The sequence below is a fragment of the Neofelis nebulosa genome, chromosome 9 (genome assembly GCF_028018385.1).
Source record: "Neofelis nebulosa isolate mNeoNeb1 chromosome 9, mNeoNeb1.pri, whole genome shotgun sequence".
NCBI lineage: Eukaryota > Metazoa > Chordata > Mammalia > Carnivora > Felidae > Neofelis > Neofelis nebulosa.
This window is the reverse complement of record NC_080790.1, coordinates 97,372,017-97,389,957: the sequence shown is the minus strand read 5'-3', so window position 1 is coordinate 97,389,957 and position 17,941 is coordinate 97,372,017. Positions and strand designations below refer to the sequence as shown.

The following is a 17,941-nucleotide window of genomic DNA, read 5'->3' as shown; positions in this document are numbered from 1 at the left end:
AATGGTAAGTAACTTTTAGATAAAATGGTTTAACACTATGCTAATAATTACTGTGGATACGATCCACCAGTGGATGTGAAAATTAGTAAGTGAAAATTTGAAGTGAAACAAAATTTGCATAGTTTCAAAGTATCTCCGCCTACCCCAGATATTAACTCCAAGTGATCAAGGTTCACATCACCAGTAACAAGACATAAACTCCTTGATAGATTGAGTATCATATCTTGCCAAAAATGTATGACCTCATGCAAATCATGAGAAAACATTAGGCAAACTTAAATTGAGGAATATTCTACAAAATAAACCATCAATACTCTTCACAAGTGTCAAAATCATGAAAGATAAGGAAACACTGACAAATTGTCATAGATTGGATGAAACTAAGAAGTAATTACCAAATATCATGTGGGATCCTGAATGGGATACTGGAACAGAAAAAGAACATTAGAAGAAAAAGTGATAAAATTTGATCAAGGTCTGTAGTTGACTTAATAACATTGCACCAGTGTTAATTTTATAGATCTGATTATCATCGTGTATTAGATATCTAAGATGATAACATTAGGAGAAGTTCATGAGGGGTCTACAGGAACTCTTTTTATGATGTTTGCAACTTCCTGTAAGTTTAAAATTAGTTCGAAAGAAATGAACAAAGGGGTAAAAAAGAGAAAGAGACAAACCACAAAACAGATTTAGAGAACAAACTGATGGTTACCACAGGGGAGGTAATGGGGGATGGGTGCAATAGGTGATGGTGACTAAGGAGTGCACTTATTCTGATGAGCATCAAGTAATGTGTAGTATTGTTGAATCACTAGATTGTGTACCTGAAACTATTATAACACTGTATGTTAACCATACTGGAATTAAAATTTAAAAACTTAATTTAAAAACAAACCATCGGAAAAAAATCAGCTCAAAATAAAAAGTTAAAAAATTTGTTGCACTCACTTTTTAACACCTCAAAGGGCTATTTTCCCCCATTCCTTTAATGATCCTACTCAAAACCTTGATATTTTTGGGCATAATGTTCTAACAAGACTATGACTAATGCAAATGACGGATGGAAACGTTTTGAAAGAAAATAAAAAATATTATACCAAACCAGAGTTGTATTCTCAAATTCTCGTGCTGCTTTTTGAAAGTTTAATTTATACCCTGTTTTGTGTTTCAAATGAATTCTGGTGGTGTTGTGGACTAACATAGTTTATGATAGGTGTGGGATTTAACTCAGAAATTCTTCTTTTGAATATTTTCTGGAATGGAGGGACTCACTATTCACAGCTAATTGTTTAATGATGTGGCTGAAATTCTTATTCCTTGGGGACTTCCGAATCTATTGCTTGTAGATTACTTTAAATGCTAAACATTCAGAATTTGGTTTTGTTGGTTTTCCATATTTAAGTGGTGTTAAAAAGCAAATGAGACATTGCAAGTGCAAAGAATAAAATGGTATATATAATCTCAAGTGTTATAATTTGTAGTTAGCCATAAATATGGGTAGTTACGAAGTCCGAGAGGAAGTACCAACCAAATCCATGCTATTATCTACATAGGAATCTATTGTGGATTGTGTTAAAAAGCAAATTCTGATTCAGCAGGTGTGCAGTGGGCCCTGATTTCTGCATCTCCAAGCATCTTCCAAGGATGCCATGTTGCTGGTCCACGGATGACATTTTGGGCAGTAAAGACCTAAATGCTTGGAAGGGAAATGGAACAGATGAATCCTGTCTACTTCAGGCATAACATTTCAAGGAAGGGATTTAAAATTAAACAAGTGAAATACTTAAGTACTTAAGTGCCGGAAGGCAGTGTGGCCATAATCAAAATTTGAGGAAATCTCCCCAATGACTCAAACTCTGGGGACAAAGAGAGCAACAGGTGACTCAGCAGTCACCTCAGTGTCAGATGTTGCCTGAGCAGAAAGGATATAGACCGGATTCGGTTTGAGAATAGGCTGAACCAGTCACCGGCAGGTTGGGTAGGAAGGAGCCCCTTCTTCTAGGAGGTCCGGAATCCCCCCAGGAGGATGTCTACCACTGCCACCAGGGGGCGCGCCCCCACCGCTTTTCAAGGTTGGCAGTAAGGACTGTCACCTCCCCTTGGGGAGGCCCGTGGGCTGGGGGATGAAATGAGATAAGGAAAGGGACACAACGCGGGACCATCCCAGGGTCTTAGAGCCTGACCTCGGGTCTCTCTGTTGACAGAGACTCGGTGAAGAGTCATGTGTTTACAACTCTTAGGATGTTTACACTTGGCAGTCGAGCGAGCCAGGCTTGAAGTGGGTTTTGGTCTGCAGTTAGATTCCAGGTGTTGGAGAAGCAGGGTTTGCCTTGATTACCCTCATTAGAGGTAACACGCGGTTATTAAATATGAAGAGTGACAGACTTTGGCATCTCTTTCTTTTGGCTGTTTTGTATTTTCAAAATGCTGCATTGCTACAAACAACCTTCCGAGGAAGGGCTGGCAGCATCTCTCTAGTAATCAGTGAGGAAACTGAGGAACAGGGAGAGAACGCCTGCACCTTAGATCTTTGGCCAAATCAGAATCAGAAGTCCAGCTTCCTGCTCTAGCCAGCCAAGGCTGAGCACCTGGGTGGGCTGCCCCCCATCCTCCGCCATCTTAGGGCTCCTGAGAAGCCTCAGGGCACAGGGCGGCTGGGAAATGTTGGGCAAAGTGGCTCCCGTAAGGAGGTGGGCCTGGGGCCCCCTGCCCTAGCCTTCTGCTCAGTCCTGCCCAAGTCAAATCATGCCAGTTCCTCTCATTTAAGTCAACTGTCTTAACTACTTACACATGAACAGATTCTTTTAATTTTTTCTTTATTTTTTAAACTAAAAAAGTAGGACATGCTGATGCCAGAAAAATAATTCCAAAAATATAAAACAGTATAAAATAAAAAGTGGAAGTCCCTCTTTATTCACTAATTCCCATCCAAAATCCTGTAATTCCACCTCCAGAAGTAACTGTTGCTAGCCATATTTAAAATATATATATTTTATATTATATAAGTGATTTTTTTAATTAAGTAGGCTTCATATCCAGTGCGGAGCCCAATGTGGGGCTTGAACTCACCACCCTCAGATCAAGATCTAAGCTGAGATCAAGAGTTGGACGCTTAACCAACTGAGCTACCCAAGTGCCCCATTAGTGTAATTTTATATAATACAAGTATATCTATATATGTTTATTATTACATATATTTATATATCTATAAATAAGTATAGAGAGATCTATAAATTTTATATCCATATGTATTTATACCTATATATATTTTGACATCTATTTGCCTGTCCAGAGACATACATGATTTTGCTTAACTTTACAAAAATGATGTTGCACAATTCTTTACACAGTTTTGCTTTTGCTACTTAAGATATATCTATCAGGATGGGGTCCCAAAATTTAAAAATAATAAGACATTTTATAGATGTATTTTCTTTTTTTTTAAGTCTATTTAGTTATTTATTTATTTTGAGAGAGACAGAGAGCGTGAGCAGGGGACAAGCAGAGAGAGAGGGAGAATCCTGAGCAGGCTCCTTGAGGTCAGCACAGAGCCCAACTTGGGGCTCAAACTCATGAAATGGGAGATCATAACCCAAGCTGAAATCAAGAGCTGGACGTTTAACTGACTGAGCCACTTAGATGCCCCTTATAGATCTTTTTTTTTCTTTATTAAAACCATGGGATTACTAAACCTAGTATTTATACCTTTACAGAAATAAGCTCCCAGGGCCCTCCCTGCCATACTCAGCATCCTGTGTTCCAAGTTTACATCCACAGAATGAAATTAGGGGGGCCTAAGTGTTTTCTTTCTGAATGATTATGATAGAATGAGTAATTTGTTCAAATTATGAATTCTCAATTTTTGTCCTCTGAGGATTCAAAATTTTGACCCCTCTATTATCTCCATGGCTCTGGATTATTTTTTATAGGAGTCTCTTTTATCTTATTTTTATAATGTTTATTTTTGAGAGAGAGAGAGAGACAGAGTGTGAGAAGTAGAGAGAGAGGGAGACACAGAATCCTAAGTAGGCTCCAGGCTCTGAGCTGTCAGCACAGAGCCCAACGTGGGGCTCGAACTCATGAACTGTGAGATCATGACCTGAGCCAAAGTCAGACACTTAACCTACTGAGCCACCCAGGCTCCCAGAGTCTCTTTTATTTTTAATAGCACTTGTGTGAAACAGAAGACAGATACAGCCTTAGGAATAAGGTGTGTTTGTGTGCCCTGTCTTTCTTTCTTCCAAACACTCAAAACAAATTGCTTAAAAATATTGACAAAAAGGGGCTAGGTAATATATTTTTCATTTTTAGATTTGCCCTCCAGGATCCACCAAAAATACACACCAAACTGTATTCTCTCAAATAGCAGATCTCAAACCTTAACGCAAGAGAATCCCTGGGAGCTTGTGAAGGATGCAGATTTCCAGGCTTCCTGAATCCCATTCCCCTGGGTGGGGCTGGGGATGGACATTTCTCACAAGCTGTCTTGTACTTTTTAAGCCCACGGGCATTTGATTGAAAGGCTGCTCCATGGCTCTGCCACCGAGTGGGTGGGAATCTCTCCTGATGGTACCCATTCTACTTTCTTCTCATTTAGAAGAAAAGAAGGGTGGAAAGAATGCATAAGAAATGGTTTGTGATTTTTCCATTAAAAGCAGAGTCCAAATCTTATGCACATCTGAGGGATTCTTCTGGGTCAGTCTTTAAAAGCTTGACCCCCGAAGTTTACCGGTTGACCTGTCGTCCTGCAGTTACCCTGGGGTAGTGTAACTGGTTTGAGAAGCAGCCGGTGACTGTTTCAATTTCAGCTGAAGTTCCTTATAAAACTAGCCAGTCTGGGAGGTCATTTGTCTCTGATCCAGAGGCAGTGGTTTCGTTATTCTTGGCTTACACTGAACTTGGAAGGGAACTGAAGCATCAGGTAAAAACAATCTACACCTACGCAGCATGAAAAAAAAAAAATTAGAGTTCTATACACCGGTGCAGATGGATTCCACAGGAACAAGCGTCCGTTTACCTGAAGTTCAAGGACAGGCAATGATGACCTGTGAGGGATTATTTTCAGAGGGTTATTGCCTGCGGGGGAGAATTGGCACAAGGGAGCCTTGGTGGGGGAGCGGGTTCAGGAAATGTTCTAAGTCATGATCTGGAACCCATGTAGGGTATATGCTTAAGCTGTGTGCATTTTATGGTTTGTATATTATGATACCTGAATACTTTTATTTTTTTTACTTTTATTTATTTATTTAAAACAATTTTTAATGTTTATTTATTTGAGAGACAGAGAGCACGAGTAGGGAAAGGGCAGAGAGAGGGAGACACAGAGTCTGAAGCAGGCTCCAGGCTCTGAGCTGTCAGCACAGAGCCCAATGCGGGGCTAGAACCCATGAACCGCAAGATCATGACCTGAGCTTAAGTTGGATGCCTAACCAACTGAGCCACCCAGGGGCCCCTATTTATTTGTTAGGTAGGCTCCATGTCCACCATGGAGACCAACGCAGGGCTTGAAGTCACGACCCTGGGATCAACATCTGAGCTGGGATCTTGAGTTCAATCAACTAAGCCACCCAGGCACCCCACTAAATATTTTTTTGAAAAATAAATAGCTGTGAATATGACAGTGTTCCACTAGGAAAACAAAATCTACAGTTATACCCATGTAGCAAGTCAAAATTACCAAATAGTTGTGCAAAAGGAAAATAAAAAATTGAAACTATAATAAAATAAGCAGTTTCTTTTAACTCTCGTTGTAAACTGAACAATTAACATAGCATAAGCCCCACCTTGCAGACAAGGTGTTCTCAAATGCCTCAGGATGTGAAGTGTGGACTCACACACACACGAGTGATTATTTTGTGTTCTTCAAAATGCTGACAGGAAGAGTCTAAAGGAGTTTTACTGGCTTTTTGAGAAAGACAGCTAATAAGAATGGGGAGGGAAACATGTGGTCAGGCTTTCCTGGATGAAGTTGGGGTTCCATCCAAATCTGGGTGCTGTGTGCGTGCAGGGTGACACGTGTACAGGTGAAGAGCAGCGGGTCAATGCTGCAGTTTACCAAGGTTAGGCAGTGACAGGAAGCCTGGGTGGTTGTCTCCAGACATATGGAGGGGGTGCTATACCTGAGGACTATTCCAGAAACATTCCATGGAAGAGTTTCCTCCTTTCATTCCCTCATCTGCCAACATTTGGCCTTATTGTGTTTAAAGGTTTTCTGTGAGGGGCATCTGCCTGGCTCATTTGGTAGAACGTATGACTCTTGATCTCAGGATCATGAGTTCAAGCCCCTCATTGGGTGTAGAGCTTACTTAAAAAAAAAAAAAAGACGTAAAAAGGTTTTCTGTGAACATCCAGTGGTCTTTCCTCTTTCTTGGGCCATATCTCCCTGTGTTATGGTACAATCATGGTGAGCACCTCACACAGCAAGTGGCTTTTCTGGTTTTCTCATTTCTTCCTTTCCTTCCTTCTCAACTGGTGGTTTGTCTGACACACTGGCACTGTTTCGTGTTATGGAGCTACAACCTTGTTCTGTTGTGGAAACTGCTTTATCAGGCTGGGTGCTGTGGGCGAGGGGAGGGCTGGAGAACTAGAAAGAAGGCAGAAGGGTCTAGAAGCTGCTGGCTGTCTGGGCACAGATAAGGCCCTGCTCCCTGGCTGAGTTAAGAGCTCTCCTGGGCTGAGCATCAGTGAATGTGGTCATGGGAGGCTTTTAACTCTTTGTTATAAAGGCAGAGCTGGGAGACAGATGAATCACTTCTGGGCCCCCGCATCCAGCCCAAAGTCTTTGCACAGCACTGAAACTGGAATGTTGATAAGGAGGTAAAAACAGGGGCTGTGTGTGGTGATTCCCAGCACCCAGCCTTGGGTGAGGAGGTGCCTGGCTCACTCCTGGAAGAGTGAAGGCCTCAGCACATCCTTGGTCGATGCCTCTCTTTCTAAGCAAGCTAATCCTTAGACTGAATATCAGGGCCTGGAATTTTCTCTCTACGGCTCCCTGCACAAAAATGTGAGATCGAATACAAACGGATTAAGAAATAAAAGGCAAAAGCTACTTGAGGATTGATGATGATCCTGATGGTGAAAGGTAAGTAGCACATTAGCTATTTTAGTTGCTGCTCCTAACAAAATTCAGTTGGAAAGGGGGTGCCTCTGAAGACTAGGAGACAACACATAGGACAAAAATAACTGTTTTCCTTGGAAGAGGAGCCCACTGGGGTCTGTCTTCCTCCCCCAGTGCTGACACAGGACTTAGCAGTCTGCTCTCCCCCCCAAACTCCAAAGTGTTCCTGTTGAAGAAGAGGGACTTCCTTGACCCAAGAAGGAAGCTTTCCTCTCCTTCTTGCAGAGAAGCCATCGTCTGGGGTGTGGGGGTGAGGGATCCACCAGGGCAAAGGTGCTATCAGACCGGGGAAGAGAATTCCCCATTTTTCATCATGGGTGGTGACTGGCTGCTTGGGGATCTTTGTTTTTACTTCAATACCCTCTTTACTCTGAAATCTGTCAAAATGAGTATTAACTAAAATGTCCTTTCTATGTGCCACTGGAGTGATCTGTCTCTCTCCCCTGCCCTGTTTCTTCCTCTCACTGCAGGTGTTAGGAGAATTTCTAGGGAATTGCCAGTTCCTGGTTTCTCCTCCCTGCTCCCTCCTGGATACCTCTCCCTTTACCGGATTACACAATTCCTTGTGCCTGTGGCAATCTCCCCCTGAGCTGGTGTTGTGTTCATTCCCTAGCCTAATTAGTTCTTTCACTTTTATTTTTCCTATTTACACTAGAAAAAGCTATTTGAGTATCTTCCCCAGTTAGCTGAATGAAGGCACGTACTCAGCTCCTAACCTTCCATTCCTGTGTCTCTGAATGTTTGAGGGAGGTAACACCACTGGAGAATTCCCCCCACACACTCCAGCCTGGATGAACTTACATAGTTTTAAATCCTTCTCAGTACCTGGGAACCAAAGCATAAGGACAACCACACCGGCATCATAGGGAAGGTGCTCTGTGTCTGGGAATATGTTGAGCTGAGAACACGTCTGAGTAAATGACATGGCCAAGAAGCAGAAAAGTCTTCCAGTCTCCTTGAGTGAAATGGTCCCTCTGTGGAAAGGAAGCCAGCCACTTTTGAAGGCTTGCTTTGTTGTTTGCTGTGACCCTGCTGTCCCCATGTGATATCTGGGTTCATCTTAGAGACTGTGGGCTAGGTGATCACCCACGGGTCTCCAAGGTTGGTGACACACTTGGACTCTGTATGTGCTCTCAGACCGAGGAGTGGAGAAACTTCCTTCCTCCTCACCTGCCTAGATGTCTGCATCTACGTTCCTTAACATGACCAGATTCCATGGAGACAGTCACCCAGACAGACCCCTGGTGTCCAGGTGATCCTTTTTTGTTTTCAGCCCCATGGCAAAGGCTGTATCTCAGGTCTATTTATCTGCTATCCTGCCCGCAGACCTAGGGAGGCACCTGGAAACCCTCGCAGGAAGGGTGGGTGGTTCTGAGACCACTAGGTGTTCTCTCTAAATGGGCACCTTTTTGCAGGGCTGTGGGCCGGTCCAGACTCCAGGACAGATACCACCCTAAGTAGGTGAGGGTGGGAGCAGAACTGGGGGCAGGGAAATGGGGGAACTAGGGCTTCCTCCTCATGGGGGTAGGGGCAGGCTGATGCTCCCTGCGGAAGGCCAGGGTCTTCCTCCCGAGGTTGGCTAGGGATCCTCAGGCTGCCTCACTCAGGGACAGTGCCAGCCGCCCCTCCCCCCTCCCCCCCCTCCCTTCAGCAACAGCATTGGGTTGGATCCAGCGCGATTGGGAGTGAAGTGTGAGCCGAGCCAGCGCGGGGAGCCGGGACACCCTCGCGAGCCAAGTGCCTCCAGAGAGTCCGGTTCCAGGTCCAGAGGCTGGCGCGCGGGGGATCCCCACAAGGGGGCGGAGGGAAACCCAGGAGGCCCGCGGGAGGAGGCGCGGCTAGCGGCTGGGCGCGCGCAGCTTGAGCGCACTCGCGGCGTCTCAGCTCCGGGCAGCCAGTGGGGAGGGGGGCTGAAGAGACCCCCTCTGTTTCTCCGAAGTTTCGGGCGATTCCTTCTGCCCGGAGACCCGCCTCCCGGCGGCGTGCTCCCCACGAGGGGGCCTTCTGCGCCGCCCCCTCCCTCCCCCCGGCACTGCACGGCCGAAGGATCGCGCACGGGGCTCCCTCCCCAGCTCAGTCTCCTCCCCACGCGCCCCCTCTCCGCCGCGCCGGCCAGCGCGGGCTGCGTCCCCGGCACTGCCCCCCGCCCGCTTCCGAGCCTGAGCCGCCGCGCCGCCGCAGGCTGCGGGAGCTGCGCCGCCCGTGCTCCCGGCGCGCTCCGGCCCCGCTCGGCCCCGGCTCCCCGCTCCCCGCGCGCGGACCATGGAGTGAGGGAGCGGGCGGTCCCGCGACGCGCTCCCGCAGCCGGCGAGGCCGGAGCCAGCCCGGGTGGCCTCGCCAGCCCGCGGAGTTGGCCAGCGGCGGGCCCTCCTCCCGCCGGTCCTTTCCCGCTCCTCCTCCTCGGCCGCCGCCGCCCCCACCTCCCGGCCGCCCCCGCCGCCCCCGCCGCGCCGCCGCCCGAGGCCGAGCGCGGACGCCGAGCGTGGGAGCCATGGCGCGCGAGGAAGAGAGGGACCCCGAGCGCCGGGAGGCGGCGGCGCGGGCCAGCGGCGAGGAGGAGGAGGAGGGCGAGGAGGGACTGAGCGACAGCGACGACGAGGACGAAGACGACGAGCCCGGCAGCGGCAGGGAAGAGGAAGAGGAGGCGGCGGCGGCGGCCAGGCGGGAGCGCAGCGAGGACGCGCGGCTGCAGCGCGCAGGGGTGCCTCCCGCCGCCGTCCCCGCCGCGGCCGCCCGCGACAGGAGCGGCCGCCGCCAGCCGGGGCCCCCGCCGGGGCCGCTGCCTTGCCGCTCGAGGATGCCGTCGCCCGACGACGAGGACCGCGAGCGTCGCCGGAGCCGCCGGAGGGACCTTCTGCTGAGCCAGCTCTGCTTCCTGGCCTTGGTGGCGCTGCTGCTCTGGTCGCTGTCGAGCATGCAAGAGCATAATGGTGAGTGCTCGCGGCTCGCCCCGAGTGGGCGCTGCGGCTCCGGCAGCTCGGGGCTCCCGGGCCGGGCGCGGGGCGAGCAGGCTGGCCGGCAGGAAGGGGTGCCGGGCACGAGGACTCCCCCTGCCTCTCGGAGGGGCTCGGGAGGAGGGGGCCCTGGAGGCCAGGATCGCGCAGTGGAGTCGCGGCCGGCACGCGGGGGCGCCTGGCTGGCCCTGGGGACCCTTACCTGTGCCTCTTGGCTCTCTGTCCTTCTTACCCACCGGCAGGAGGGACTGGTGGCGGAGGGGGTGGGGGCTGTTCCCCTAAAGAAGTCCCCCAAGGCCAGCAATGAAGTTGTCCCGGTACGATTTGGTACCTGTGCAGGTAACCACCTGTACACCTTCGGCTTGCTGAGGGCACGAAGGGGGCTGGTTGACTGGTGAAACACATAATTTCCCAGTGTTCCCCATACGGAACAGGCGGTCTGGACCAGGCAGAAAGCTCCGTACCCGCTTTTCTAGAACAGGTGCCGGGAACTCCGGGGAGGAAAAGTGTTGGCCGCCTGGCTAGGGTTTAGGAATGGACTTGTTCTCTTTCACTGACCACTCACTGGGAAGACTGATCCCTTCTGGGCACTTGCAGCTCTGGAAGAAATGATTTAGATTGTGCTGCCCCGTCACGCTGCATTCTGCTCTCATGGTGCCCTGCAGTGGGTCTGCCCTTTCCCCACAACTTTTGTCTTATTTGTCCTTGGCCTTTCTTGAGCTGAAATAGACCTTGTGGAGAAATGTGCTCAGAACAGTTGTCCACTGAAAACAGTTTGGACCCTGGGGGGCAGCTGTCTAAATAACGGAGGGAAAGACTTGGAAGAAAAAGAATGTTGTAAAAACGGTTTTATATCCCAGCAGTTCAAGTGGCATGGTTCGTGGGAAAACAGCCGTAAAAATGGTTGTGAGAAAAAGAAAAAGCCGTTACAAGTATGTGCCTTGGTGTTAAGAAAGATGTAGCTCTAATACAAGGCGTTATGAAGTGCAGCACAAAAGCACTTTGATAGTGATGGTGAAGGGTGGCATCGGTTAAAAAGGGGATGTCCCCCAGATTGGCTGGTCTCGTGCTTCGTGGGGAAAGCAGGTGGTCCCTCTTGGTTCAAGTCTTAGCAGACCTCTTGACAGACTTCATCTTATATGGTAATATGAGCGAGTCGGTCCCGGTCTTCAGTGGAGCCGTCGGGACTCCAGAGCTCTCTCCTTTTCTCTTGAATCCCAGATTATCTGGTGAAGGGGAGTGTGCCAGGGAGGGAAGCTGGACTTCTCTTAAAGGGCAGTGTCGGACCTGCCAAAAGCAGTGACTGACTGATTCTCTCGAAGAGGGTTTTCATTAAGCCCCTTTTAATCTTGCTGATTTTTGTGAGTGCAAAGCCAGTCTGTACTTGATGCCACCTTTGGTAAGGGCTCTTCTAAGTCAATTACGTGCCGGCCATGTTTCCTGCATGCTGGGGCTCTGGGAGTTCTAGAGTGCCCATCACTTCCAGGATGTAAGGGGCATTTTTCTGGATGGCCAGTGTGGCCCATATAGTTAAGTCCATCGATGGCTGGGGGCCGCCTGGGGCTCTGGGAAAGCCGGGGTGTTCAGGAGGAAGGGGGTGGAAGACACTCTGCAAACTAGAAACCTGGTGACTAGAATGTCATTTTGAAATGGTTTCCCTAGCAGTGACATTTCTTTTCAGGTGCCACCAACTCCGACTTTGTTCCATAGCACAGCCCTTTCCCTGGTCTCTTCCCTTGATCTCTGTCCTCCCATATTCTCTCTCTCTTTCTCTCTCCTTCCATAAATGCAAGCTTTCAGAAGACCCCCACCTCAGCAACTGAAGATCACCGTGAAAATCCAGCAGTGTGAAGGGGGATGCCATCCAGCCCCCAAATGGCACGCCAGTTGTAATTCTGTCTCGAATCACCTCTTCTTCAAGTAGATACTCATGATTTCATTACGTGATACCTTGCTGATTCACAGCCAGGCCCAGGTGTTGTGTGTGTGTGTGTGTGTGTGTGTGTGTGTGTGTGTGTGTGTGTGTGTTTTAGATCATATTTAAGATATTAATGTGTGTGAATCTGCAAGTGGTTATTTAGCTTGGGGGGGTTGTCCTTTGGCATACTTAAGCTTTAGAATACTGACTTTTTACCCTGGAAACTTGGGTGCTAACTCTACTTAAGTGTCTTTTCAGTATGGATAAAAAGTATGGAGTTTGGCCTTGTTTCAAAGACCCTGTGTCTGCGAGAGGCTGAGTGATTCACTTAAGGTCACACAGCAATTGAGGAGTAGAGGGAGGACCCAACCCAAGGTGGCCTGACTCTTTGATCCCACCTCTGTTTCCTGGTATTCATGCCACCATCTGGGTGCAGCTTTGTAATATTTATATAATCACATGGGGGGTACCTTCCTAATGATCCAAGGAGAATATAGTTTTTAATTTACCTCGAAAACCACACCGTGATTAAAATGTAACTTCTCAGAAGCCTGTTTTCTTAACACATATCGATTTTTCTTTTTTTATAAAAAAGACTGTTCTTTTACCAAACCAAAATAGGGATGTGTGGCAGTTGTGTTATATAGTGTTGTGTAACACTTCGATGGTGTGGAACCTGAGCTCCCTTTCCTGACATCTAACCAAACTCCAGTATTGACTCCTTTCTGCTGAGATGGGACGCAAGCATTATTAAATACGAGTCGGGGAAGGGTTACTGCTGGAATCAACAAAAATGTGAATCCTCACAATAACCAGAGCAGGAGTAACAACTGGTGGATGGGCTTGTAAGCGCCAAGCACTGAGCTCAGTACGCTTTATGTGCATTGCCTCATTCAGTAGCTGCACACCATCTTCGCAGACGCTTGAGCTTTCAGCGGTAGAGGAAGCAAGGGCTTCCTCTTCAGGAAGGGAAACAAGGGCTCTTCAGTCCTAGCTAGGGCTCTATGGTTGCTGATAAAGATCATGTTTTTTTTTTTTTTTCATTAAAAAAATAATTTATTTATTTAATTTACATCCAAGTTAGTTAGCTTATAGTGCAACAATGATTTCAGGAGTAGATTCCTTAATGCCCCTTACCTATTTAGCCCATCCCCTCTCTCCCCCACCCTGCTTCCCACCACAACCCCTCTATTTGTTCTCCATATTTAAGGGTCTCTTCTGTTTTGTCTCCCTCCCTGTTTTTCTATTATTTTTGCCTCCATTCCCTTATGTTCATCTGTTTTGTATCTTAACGATGACATTTTTGATCTGTTTTCAAAGCCAATTGAAGTAAGGTGTCAGATTGGCTAAATGAGGGTTTTCTTTTCTTTTTCTTGTTTCTGCAGTGAGAATGGATTACTTTTGCTTTGAGTGGTCTTAAAATGTTTAGTTTTTCTTTGAAGTGAGGAACCTGGTCATCTTTTTCCAGAAGTGGTACGAATAAAGCCCAGAGGTTCTAGCTTAGGAGTGATGATAGACATCCCCTCTAGAAAGTTCCTAGGTAGGTGAGTAAAGAATAAGAAAAAAAATATGTAATATATATAGCTCAAAGTTTACATATATATTCTGGCCCAGTTACTGTTTCTAATAATGGATCTCCTCAAAACGTAGTGGTGTAGAACTACTGTTTTATGTTTTTGCTCATGGATACTTTGGGTCAGGAGTTTGGACAGGGTGTTCTGGGATGGCTTATCTCTGCTCCACGTCTGGGGCTCAGCTGGAAAGATTGAAAGGCTGGGTGACTTGACAGCTGGGTCTGCAGTCATCTGGAGGCAAAATCACTCCCGTGTCTGGGGTTGAGGCCAGCTGTTGGCTGGGCTCTCAGCTGGGCATTTACCCAGAACACCTATGTATGGCCTCTCCATATGGCTTCTCCATGTGCCTTAGTTTGAACTCCCTCAGAACACAGCAGCTGGGTTCCAAGAGGATAAAGTGGACGTACACAGCATTTATGTCTTAGCCTCAGAAGTCATGTGGTATGACTTCCACTGTTTTCTTTTGGCCAAGGCATTGGCAGTTGTCATCCTAAGTTCAAAAAGGGGGGACATAGATGTCACCACTTACTCAGTGGAGGAGTGTCAGGTTATATTGTAAGGAGAGCAGGTGGGCATGTATATTGTGGCTATCTTTGGAAAACCAGGGATCCAAGGGATAATAACTTAGAGACACAGACATTTCCCAAGGAGGTAAATGGTGAATGATAAATATACACATATTTGAAATACCTTCCAATCATGAAAACATGGCAGCCCGTCTTAAGTTAGGTGTGGGGTCCACAGGTGGTATCTGAAAAGAGTGCTGTGTGGGTACTTGAACTGCACATTTCAGTTGCCAAGCTGAGAGCCTATCTTTAGCTTTGCGACCTCCCAGTCCTCAGAGGACAATGGCCATGACCTCTCAATCTCTCGTGTGGTTTACGGGGATGCCTTGCTGGATTCTTCTGCCTGGATATCCTCCCTTCCTGCCCTCCCTTCCATGCTTCACTACACTGGTCTTTCTAATGCTCCTCAAAAGGGTGACATTTCTTCTGGCTCCAGACCTGTCACACATGCCAGTTCCACATTTATCAATCACAGCTCGTTCATCTTTCACTTCCGGGCCTAAGATCTACCCAACCAGACTAGGTCCTCCCATTTTGCTCCTTGAGCTATTTTCTCTTCATAGCATTTATCACAGTTGCCAATTATGTATTTGTTTGGTTGTGATTTGAGTAACCTGTCCTCTTCACCACATTCTAATAAGCTCCAGGAGATCAGGGACCCTCTGACCTTTGCTCACCTTTGTCATCTGCATCAACTGCCCTTAGTAGATGCTCAAAAGACACTTGTTAAGTAAAGAAGCTGTTTTGATTTCTGAACTACAGTACCTGTAATAAAAACTAGCGACTGCATGTCAGGAGCTCAGTTACTGGCATGCGTTTTAATCTCACGATTTAGAATTCTTCCCCCCCTCTCCCATCCATCAAAGTCAGTGTTGTTACCCATTTTTCATGGGCTAACATGGAGCCACACAAGGTGAGTGCCTTGCTTTGTGTCACTTCATTAAGTGGCAGGATTTGATCCCAAGCCCACTTGTATCCAAGCTGCATGCCCCTGCATTGCCTAGCTCCAGCTGAGGAGGACACGAATAGAAAATGGGAATCACACTGCCTTTTTCAGTCGACTGGGGAGAGTAAAGGAGTAACAGAAGGTTGCTTTCATAGAAGCAGTATTTTAGAAACACATCGCTTTTCAACCTTTTCTATTTTCTGCCTAAACATATATAGATGTGTCTCTCCTGGCTTTTCTTAGCTGCTCATCAACCCAGATTTTTCTCAAAGATTTCCTTTACTTGCAAGCCTTGAATCCTTGTGGGAAGATTTTTTTTTAATATCCTGGAGGGTTGGCAAAGCCAAAAGAATTGCAAAACCAGCCATTTGCTGAGAATTCCAGGGCTTGGTGGAAGTTGGCTGATAGGACAGGATTTTGGCAACTCTCTTTTTCCTCAAGGAGATTACTTTTCCTTGAGCTAAATATATGTTTTTGGAGGGAATAATAGTACAGTGACTCTTGTATTGGGGAGACTGAGGTACAGAAAGTTCATAAGATGTCTTTGAAGTCACATAGCAAATGAGTGGTACTTCCAGAAGGTAATTCAAGTTTTTCTGCTCTTTTCCTGCCCTCAGTTTCTGGAGGGCTTGTTTGGCAATGACTTTTGTTTGTCTTTGCAACAGTTTGAAACATGGTTTTATCCTGTAGGGTTTGAGAATTTGACGTATTAAGGGATATAGTGGAAGAAGGTTTTCTCTAGTGAAACGTGGTGGTTGCCATCCAGGCAGTTTTAATCACAGAGTTGTGAGTTTTAAGACATGGAAGATATCTTCCAGACTCTCTCATGTGGCTACAGGTGCACCAGTCCTGTCCTCATTCTCATCCCTGGGGGCTTCACCTCCCTTACCAGTTTTCCCACTCCCACCTTTGTAAGTGGTCCCTTGTGAAACAGTCTTCAGTGACACCTCTTGAATGAGTTTCTGCCTGGACTCCACTGGTGTAAGACCCAAGGACCTCCATTCATTCATCCAGTTAATATTTGGCAGGCTTTTTACTAGTTGTTGGGGTGACAGCAGTGTCTGAGATGGATACTCAGAATATTGTCCTCATGGTGGCTTAGACTTTAGTGGGAAGAGAGGCGTCGAACAGCTAATTTTCAAGAATTATAGGTGAGGCGAATGAGAGAGACAGCATGGCGTGAGGAGGTGTTGGTAGTAAGGAGAAGCTGGAACCTGGAAAATCAAAGGAATTAGGTTGGTAATGAATGGGGAACAAAAAACAAATGTATAAAAATTGGGTAAAAGATACTGACAGGCAGTTGACAAAGCAGTTGTAAATGACCAGTAGATACCAGTAAAAATCCTCAACCTCAATAATAATCAGGGAAATCTCATTTTAAAAATGATGAAATACATTTTTAAATATCAGGTTGGCAAAAATGAAAATGCAGGATAATGTCAAGTATTAACACAGGTGCAGGAGAGATAGCTTATCTCATTTACTGCAGATGAGGGTATAAATTGGGTCCCCAAACATGGTGGGGAACTGCAAGGTGATAAGGTTTTAGGCACAGACCCCAAATGAAACCTTGGCTAATAAAAATTTTTTTTTACTGTTTGTTTATTTTTGAGAGACAGAGAGACAGAGCACAGGCGGGGGAGGAACAGAGAGAGAGGGAGACACAGAATCTGAAGCAGGCTCCAGGCTCTGAGCTGTCAACACAGAGCCCGACACAGGACTTGAACCCATAAACCGTGAGATCATGACCTGAGCTGAAGTCAGATGCTTAATCGACAGCACCCCTGTTTCCCCAACCTTGCCTAACTTTTAATGAGATGTATATATGGGGAATTGTGAATTTGTTTTTTTTTTTTTTTTTAATTTTTTAATTTTTTGTTTTTTATTTTTTAATATATGAAATTTACTGTCAAATTGGTTTCCATACAACACCCAGTGCTCATCCCAAAAGGTGCCCTCCTCAATACCCATCACCCACCCTGCCCTCCCTCCCACCCCCCATCAGCCCTCAGTTTGTTCTCAGTTTTTATTTTTTTTATTTTTTATTTTATTTTTTTTATATCTCAATCTTTTTTTTATTTATTTTTTATTTATTTTATTTTATTTTATTTTATTTATTTATTTATTTATTTATTTTTTAATATATGAAATTTACTGTCAAATTGGTTTCCATACAACACCCAGTGCTCATCCCAAAAGGTGCCCTCCTCAATACCCATCACCCACCCTGCCCTCCCTCCCACCCCCATCAACCCTCAGTTTGTTCTCAGTTTTTAACAGTCTCTTATGCTTTGGCTCTCTCCCACTCTAACCTCTTTTTTTTTTTTTTTCCCTTCCCCTCCCCCATGGGTTTCTGTTACGTTTCTCAGGATCCACATAAGAGTGAAACCATATGGTATCTGTCTTTCTCTGTATGGCTTATTTCACTTAGCATCACACTCTCCAGTTCCATCCACGTTGCTACAAAAGGCCATATTTCATTTTTTCTCATTGCCACGTAGTATTCCATTGTGTATATGAACCACAATTTCTTTATCCATTCATCAGTTGATGGACATTTAGGCTCTTTCCATAATTTGGCTATTGTTGAGAGTGCTGCTATAAACATTGGGGTACAAGTGCCCCTATGCATCAGTACTCCTGTATCCCTTGGGTAAATTCCTAGCAGTGCTATTGCTGGGTCATAGGGTAGGTCTATTTTTAATTTTCTGAGGAACCTCCACACTGCTTTTCAGAGCGGCTGTACCAATTTGCGGGGAATTGTGAATTTGAATGGCAGTGCATAGACATTTGACACTTGGATAGAAGCTGAGCTTTCCCAAGGGGAACTGGGTGGGCTCAGGTGGTTAAGTATCCACCTCTT

General features: G+C 46.3%; 1 protein-coding gene across 2 annotated transcripts in view; it reads left to right on the top strand.

Moving 5' to 3' along the window:
* Positions 1-8,985: 8,985 nt before the first annotated feature.
* Positions 8,986-17,941, top strand: part of SLC24A3 (solute carrier family 24 member 3) — a 488,983-nt gene continuing 480,027 nt past the window's right edge. The window contains exon 1 of one of the 2 annotated variants that reach the window (XM_058684774.1): positions 8,986-10,050. In XM_058684774.1, the coding sequence (XP_058540757.1) occupies positions 9,612-10,050 (439 nt within the window). In that variant the 5' untranslated portion in view covers positions 8,986-9,611. The remainder of the gene's footprint in view (positions 10,051-17,941) is intronic. The other variant, XM_058684773.1, reaches the window with a different exon arrangement.